This window comes from Alligator sinensis, unplaced genomic scaffold (assembly GCF_000455745.1).
Source record: "Alligator sinensis unplaced genomic scaffold, ASM45574v1 scaffold489_1, whole genome shotgun sequence".
In the NCBI taxonomy this organism is placed as follows: domain Eukaryota; kingdom Metazoa; phylum Chordata; order Crocodylia; family Alligatoridae; genus Alligator; species Alligator sinensis.
This window is the reverse complement of record NW_005841901.1, coordinates 2,416,921-2,425,013: the sequence shown is the minus strand read 5'-3', so window position 1 is coordinate 2,425,013 and position 8,093 is coordinate 2,416,921. Positions and strand designations below refer to the sequence as shown.

Here is an 8,093-nt window from a genome sequence, read left to right as displayed (position 1 = left end):
TCTTTCCTACGCAGGGCAGGGGGTCGGAATCAATGATCTACTGAGGTCCCTTCCAACCCAAATATCCATGAATCTATGAATGCTGAATATTCATCTAGCTTGCTGGTCCAATTTTGTACAGTATAGCATATAGTGGTTATGAGTCTGTTTGTCATTCTACATTGTGCATGTTTTATAGTATATACCACTGCCCTAAACTACATGGAAAATGTCAAGCTTATGCAAGCGTCCACAATTACATCACTCTCTACTGGCTGCCAAAATAGAGGTTTTAAATTTTCAGATTATACAAGCATAAAATTTTCTTGGACCACTACTAGTAGATGTTAAATACTTTAAGCTAATGCTTAAAATCCTGTCTTAAATATGCACTGAGTTGTCAATTTTTTAGTTCTCAAAAGTACACCTATTTAAAATGCTTTGAAACCACTTTCCTCTGCTAAACTGATCATTGCATTTTTAACAAAATTTTATTTGTAATCAACATATTTCAATAGCCCTGTCAAAAAGTGAAATATATTATAAGCTCAATGTATTAACACTTAGCAGAATGGCAGCTAAATTAATGCAGCACATGCTGTACACCATATAATCCAGCAGCACTTTAAAATGCCAGAAGATTAATTACTATTCAAATGGTTGTGACACTTTCTTCAGACATTTTGTGAATGACTACTTTGCACCCAGAGGCATGAATTAGCATGGATTCTATCCAACTGTGTTACAAAAACAATTTGTTTCACCAATATCAAACTTTGGTTAAGACTATTGCAGTGGTTCTCAAGCTTTTTGGACTCAAGGCACCCATTTGATTCCACAACTTTTATGAACTGAGTGACACCCAATTTCAAAACTACTTTATTACAGTGCCTACTTCCTTGCAGAGGGGCTGAGTAGCAGAGGTGGAGAATCATCCAGGCAGAGACAAGCCTGAGCCTGCACTTATCTGCTTAGGTTATCTGCTTATCTCCTTATACTTTGCTATCTCTTCACACCTCAAGACCCCCTTCAAAGAGGGCCATGGCACCCTAGTTGAGAATCACTGCTTTATCATGTCAAGTGTCTGCTCTGCAGAACGTGGTTATCTTTTTTATTTTCTGCCTGGCCTTGGACCCAGAAAATATTAGAGCAGCCTGAAGGATGTCCAATCAACTGATAGTAGCTAGAAAATAGTACAAATGCCCAAAGCACATGGAGCAAAGCTATTGCTCCACATCGCTTTCAGACTAGGATTCTGCCTGCACCTCTTTCTTGCCTTCTTGGAGGCAATTCATACTCCAGAAGATTTAAGTGTTAAAAAAGGGTTTATTGTAATTTTGGCTGGTGCTTTTGCAGGGGAATGCTAAGGAATGAGATTTTTGCACAGCTTCAAAGGTGCCAAGTACAATTTGGCTCCTACTGTAGCTGTAATACTAGTTTGTCCTTTGAAATCCATATGTTGATCTTTATATCTAAGAAAACAAGAGTAGAATCTGAATAAATGCAGTATCTCCAGTGTGTTCTCTTTTACTGACTTCTCAACATGGTCCATCAGGCACTGTTAGCCACCTACCCCACAGTACCTATTGCAGAAATGACCAAAACTTTAAAACAAACTCACTGGAAAATCTAAAGTACTACAGTGTATTTTAATTTTTAAAAAAATCTGTCAAGGTGAGTTCCCCACAGAGAAACTCATCACTTTATTGAGTACTTGGATTCAATCTCACTGACTGCAGGATAAAGCAAAATGGTTAAGCAAAAAACCCAGGAAGTATTCATATTGCCTCCAAAACAAGGATTGGCAAACTCCAAGCATCAGGAACCCATTTGCTTGCTATAGTATTGACCTGTGATATGGGGATGAAATGTGAATGCTGAACTTCCACAGTACCTCAGGTTAGTGACCACAATCATAGCCTGCTGGCGCACAGGGGTAGACAGCAACTGCACAGACTCTTCTTCAATCAGCTTCTACAAAACATGGAGGAGACAGAGGAGTGACAATGAACACTAGGACTGCCACTCTAGGGTTACCATATTTCCAGGCCCAAAAAAGAGGACACCTGTCACTGGTGGGGGGTGGGGGGAGGGGGGAGAGATGCAGGGAGACTAAGGTGGGGGGAAGGGAGCAGCAACATGACAGTGCCCTTCCCCTGCCCATTCTGTTGCCCCTCACTGACAAGCCACACACCCCCAGCCCTGCTGCTGCCCCTCACTCTGGACCCATTGCCCCCAGCCCTGCCAGTGCCTCTCACTCCCAAACAGCAGTATCCTGCCCCCCACCCCTTGCTGGTGCCCCTCACTCCCAACCCACAGCCCTCTGGCACTGCCAGTGCCCTGCACACTTAACCCACAGTCATCCATCCCAGCCCCTGTGCTCCTCACTCCTGATCTGTAGCCCCCTGCACCCCTCTCAGCCCTGCCAGTGCCCCTCACTCCTGACCTGCACCTTTCTGCCCCCGCTCAGCCCTGTTGCCCAAGCAGCCAATGCATTGTGCGCACATGCACACACACTCTCTCTCTCTCTCGCTACCTGGCTTGCTAGAGCCCATGCAGGGAGCACATGACCCCCCGACAGCCAGTCACCTTGCCTGCTGCTCCCAAACCCAAGCAGCTGGCCCGGGAGAACAGAAAACCCAGACAGCTCTTATTTTAAAAACTCACCTGGACGCAGCACAGGGGTCCAAAAAAGAGGATGTCCAGGAAAACCTGGATGTATGGTAAGCCTAATGAAACTCCATCCTTATTCTAACACTTTACAAAGGACCCATAATCCTGCAACATCAATCACTACCAACTCTAGAGAGCACAGCAGGGTATCCAATCCCAACTAGAAGAAGATCTTCTAAGACAATTATTAAAGGACTTTTCTAAAGAAAGAAATTCAATCAAGCCTTCTTATTTCTCATTCTCCTTAACCTGATTAAGCCAGTATTACAATGGCAAACACATAGGCAGCTAAAGGCAAAAAAAGGCACCTTGAAAATACTGAAAGCAGTAAATGACTGAAAGCAAATTGTTGTCACTTGACCTGTATCACACTGCCAGAGGCTGAAAGGAAGTCTCTGGGGAGGGGCTTGCTTTAGATGGGGTTGATGATAAATCAGGGCAAAGCTGAGTCACTTGTGACAGCCAGGCAAGGCTAGTCTTGACAGGCTGAGACCATTCAGTTATAAAGGGTCCAGACTCCAAGCAAACAGAGCATTCAGTTTATACCTGTTTCTCTCTCCTGGTCTACACAACTCTGAAGGAAAGTATCTGAGAAAGAAGAGCTGACCCTGGGCTTGGTCTCATCAGTCCAAAGACTGTGTTTTCGTCTTAGTTCCTGATAGAATTCCTCAGCCTTGGGAAAAATTGCCCACCCCCACAAACCTGAGAGGCATGAAGCAGGCATAAGAGGAAATGGAAGCGCAGAAGGGAATATCTCAGGGGTGTAGTTGTAGCCATGCTGGACTGAGGACATAGGCAGACATGGTTCTTTGGGTAAATCTGATATCTTCTATTAGACAAACTCAAATAGTTGGAAAAATTCTTCTTAGCAAGCTTTTGGGCACAAACAAGCAAGCTTTTGGGCTGAGGAAGCATCTGCAGATGGTCTGTGCTCTTCCTGGATGGAGTGGAAAATCAGCCAGAGGCCAGTACATATGCAAAAAAGCCAGTCAGTGAATTGAGGTGGTCAGTAGGTGAGAGACAGGTGGGGGTGGGGGACGGAGGAGGATGAATGTAGCTGTAGTCAGAGGATGAGAGGTAGGAAGGGAATATCTGAAGTTCTGGCTGGAGGTAAGTGCTCTTTCCTTACCTGCTTCTCCTGCTCTTCCAGCCATTTTGTCTTGAGGCCAGCTCAGACTTGGGCCTCAGAATTTATTCTGATAAAATGTGAAAGCAGCTTTGTTTTTTGGGTCAAAAGCCATAAGAGTTCTCAGGTTGTTGTCTAGAATATTTGTGAAATTCAGAGAACTCTGCAGTGATTGTCATGAAGATGTGGAGATATTTTTTGTTGGTTGTGGGCTCCTCCCCATTACTTCAACAGGAAAACTGTCATCTAAAATTTCCTTGCATGGCTCCACAGATGTCTCATTTTTCCTGCTGCTGGAAGAACATCTAATGAGCAGTTGCAATATACTGACCTGGAGAAATTGATGGTCAAAGACTAAACTTTTCACCATGACTTAACACCTAAAGAATGCCCATGGCAAGATGACTAGACCACGTTGACTATCCAGAACTCTAGGTTCCAGCTAACTAACTCGAAAGCTACAGGGCTGGTCCCCAAAGCAGAGCAAGTGAGGAAATAAAATTGAAGGCCACAGCAAAGAAACAGTAGTACTTTTGCTCTCTCGTACATTTAACATCTGTAGCCGTATGCTCTTCCTTTTCTTGCACAGGCCAGTCAGAGGAAGAAGGTGAGAAAGACTCCAGTTGTTGGTGAGGCCTGGAGGGCCACCCTGCAAGCATCCTGAGCATAAAAAAAAACTTCTACCACCTGGCTCCAGTTAACAAATGACAAGAATAATGTGGATAATGGTAAACTGTCATGGAGGGGAAAACCCAAGCAACTGAATCCAGTTAGTCATTATTCCTCCAGGGGCTGCTAAAAGTAGGCATCAAGCAAGAGCACTTCAAGACTTTACTCAACTATGAATCTGAGGTCTCAGCTGTCACCATCAAGTCCACCCTCAACACCCGTAATAGAACTAGGTTTAAACTAGGTTCGCCAGGGGATGGGGACGCAGAGGAACATGAGGACACTTCGCCGTCAAGCCACATAATGCACACAGGTAATACCCAGGTAAGTGACAGGGGCCAGGGCAGGCTTAGGAACAAGGGGGCGGCACGGGCACCTACAGCAGGCCTCAAATGCCTCTACACAAATGCTCAAAGCATGGGGAATAAGCAGGAGGAACTCACCCCTCACCCTCCTGCTAGTTAGCAAAAACCCAGACCTAATGGGGCTCATGGAAACCTGGTGGGATTCTACCCATGACTGGGCAGTAGACATCAATGGATACAGGCTGTACAGGTGAGAAAGAGCAGGGAAAAGAGTAGGGGTGTAACACTATACATCAAAGAGCAATACATGCCCTCAATGATCAGGATGGGGTTAGAGAAGGGGCAAAATAAGGCACTCTGGATAAGAATGCAAGGGGTGCGTGGGGAAAGGGACTTGATAATGGGCGTCTACTACAGACCTCCTCACCAGGGGGATGCGCTGGACCTGGAATCCTCAGGTCAGCTCACGGAGGCTATACATTCAAGGGATGTGGTTGTCATGGGTGACCTAAACTACCCAGACATCTGTTGGGAGGAGCAGTCAGCCAGGTCTGACTGCTAACGTAGGTTCCTAGCCAGGATACAGGACCTCCACCTAACCCAGGAGGTGTGTAGTCTCACCAGGGGAAATGCCTTGCTGGACTTTGTCCTTGCCACAGGCGATGACCTGGTGAGGGGTCTGCGGGTACTCAACCACCTGGGTGACGGTGATCATCGCCTACTGGAATTTACTATCCAGCGCAGGGTGATGAAAGCAAGTAGCAAGGTAGAAGTCCTCGACTTCAGAAGGGCCAACTTTTGTAAGCTAAGAAGGTTAGTAGGAAAGGCATTGGGGTCTTGGAGCTTCAATGAGATGGGAGTCGAACGTTCCTCAAGGAGACGATCCTCTGAGCTCAAAGGGAGTCAGTCCCAATGTGCACCAAGCAGGGAAGCACTTAGCAGAGTGCTAAGAAGCCTGCATGGCTCAGCAAAGGCATCCAGGGATGCCTGAGGGCAAAAAAGAAGGCATACAAACAGTGGAAGCAAGGGGCTATCACCAAGGAGGATTACACCTCCATTGCTCAGGACTTCTGGGAGGCTGTTAGGAAGAGCAAGGCAGAGAAGGAGCTAGGGCTAGTGACCAGAATTAAGGATAATAAAAAGTCCTTTTTCAAATATATAGGAAGTAAGAAGAAGACACCGGGTAATGTGGGGCCCCTACAGGATAGGCTTGGTAATCTGGTGATTGCGGGAAATGAAAAAGCTGACCCCTTTAACGAATACTTTGCCTCCGTACTCCTGAACAGGGACCGGGACAGGGACATCTCCCCCACTAGAATTGCAGACAGACCTAGAGGAAGCACCACCATGCCTAGGGTCAGGGATGACCCAGTTAGGGAACTTTTGGAGGGGCTGGATGTGTTTAAATCAGTAGGTCCAGATGCTCTTCACCCGAGGGTGCTGAGGGAATTGGCGGGGTTTATAGCGGGGCCCTGGCATGGCTCTATGAGTGCTTGTGGGGCACTGGTCAGATACCAAAGGATTGGAAAAGGGCCAATGTGGTCTCCATTTACAAGAAGGGTGTCTTAGCTGCTTGCGGAGGGTTCGGGATTGAGAATATGGTCGGGGGTAGAAAGGTAAGAAAGGTTTATTGACTTAACAAAAACATAACTACGCATAGTAACAAAACAAACAATGACAGACAAAAATAATTCACGTCGGCAACTTATCGGCAGTCTCCTCTGATGCCTGATGCACAGCAAGTTTCTCTTTCTACAAAGGTCAGCGAAGTCAGGTTTTCCTGATCAGCGCTATCTGAGAAGTACTGGGAAGAACCCTGGAATGCAGTTCTTGGGCTCTTCGAGGTCTACAGGCCCACTGATCTAGGCAACAGCTAACTAATCTTTTTCATAGAGCTGTATCTTCTTTCAGAATGATTTCTGGATATTCTAGCCCATTTAAAGCTTTTGAATGGTACTGATAACATACAACTACTCAGATTCTTTTTACTTCAACTGTTTTTAGACTGACTAATAGCAGTACAAGCTTGTATTCTTTTGATAAGGTAATTTTAACTATGCCACAGGGCTTTACTACTTCAAGGCTTTGCTAAATTTACTAGGCTTTACTTGATACAAGACTTCACTATATCTTAAACTTTAATTAGGCTTTTAGCAACAACATATAGCTTAATATCTAAACAAATACGGAAAAACACTTAGTCTAATCTTCATAGAACCTTCATCAAGCACTTTTATTACACAGACATAATTTCAGCTGTCACAAAGGGGAGAAAAGACGACCCCAGCAATTGTAGGCCAGTCAGTCTTACCTCAGTCCTTGGGAAGACCTTTGAGAAAATTATCAAGGAGCACATCTCCAAGGGCCCAGCAGGGGAGGTAATGTTCAGGGGCAACCAACATGAGTTCATTGAGGGCAGGTCCTGCCTGACACCTGGTTTCCTTTTATGATTAGGTCACAAAGTCCCTGGACGAAGGTGTCGGGGTGGATGTCATCTTCCTGGACTTTAAGAAGGCCCTTGATGCAGTTTCCCACCACAGTCTCTTAAAAAAACTTGGTGACTGCAGCACTGATGCCTACACAGTCAGATGGGGGGCAAATTGGCTAGATTTTCGCACCCAGAGAGTGGTGGTGGATGGGTCATTTTCGACCTGGAGGAATGCGGGCAATGGAGTCCCCCAGGGCTCAGTCCTGGGGCCTGTACCGTTCAACATCTTTATCAGCGATCTGGATGTGTGTGTGAAATGCACGCTGTCCAAATTCACTGACGACACCAAGTTGTGGGGCGAGGTGAGCACGCTGGAGGGGAGGGACAGAATCCAGCTAGATCTAGACAGGTTACAGAGGTGGGAGGATGAGAATAGGATGGAATTCAACATAGACAAGTGCAGGGTACTGCATTTAGGGAGAAGGAACCAGCAACACATCTATAGGCTGGAGAACACCCTTCTTGTCAACACGGCGGCAGAAAGGGATCTTGGAATCATTGCTGACTCCAGGATGACCATGAGCTGACAATGTGAGGAAGCGGTCAGTAAGGCTAACCGCAACTTGTTGTGCATCTACAGACGCATCACAAGCAGGTCCAGGGAGGTGATCCTTCCCCTCTATGCAGCATTGGTCAGGCTGCAGTTGGAATACTGCATCCAGTTTGGGTGCTGGACTTCAAGAGGGATGTGGCTAGCATTGAGAGGGTCCAGAGGAGGGCCACTCGCATGGTCAAGGGGCAGCAGGGTAGGCCCTCTGAAAAGAGGCTAAAGGGCCTGAACCTATTCATCCTCCACAAGAGAAGGCTTAGAGGGGATCTGGTGGCCACTTACAAACTCACCATGGGGGACCAG

The 8,093-nt window shown here is 46.2% G+C and overlaps 1 protein-coding gene across 1 annotated transcript in view; it reads right to left on the bottom strand.

The window, feature by feature from the left end:
- The window catches only part of LOC106721884 (maestro heat-like repeat-containing protein family member 1), a 66,705-nt gene that overhangs the window by 29,443 nt on the left and 29,169 nt on the right, over positions 1–8,093 (bottom strand). The window contains exon 17 of the mRNA XM_014517328.2: positions 1,874–1,953. Within this exon, the coding sequence (XP_014372814.2) occupies positions 1,874–1,953 (80 nt within the window). The remainder of the gene's footprint in view (positions 1–1,873; positions 1,954–8,093) is intronic.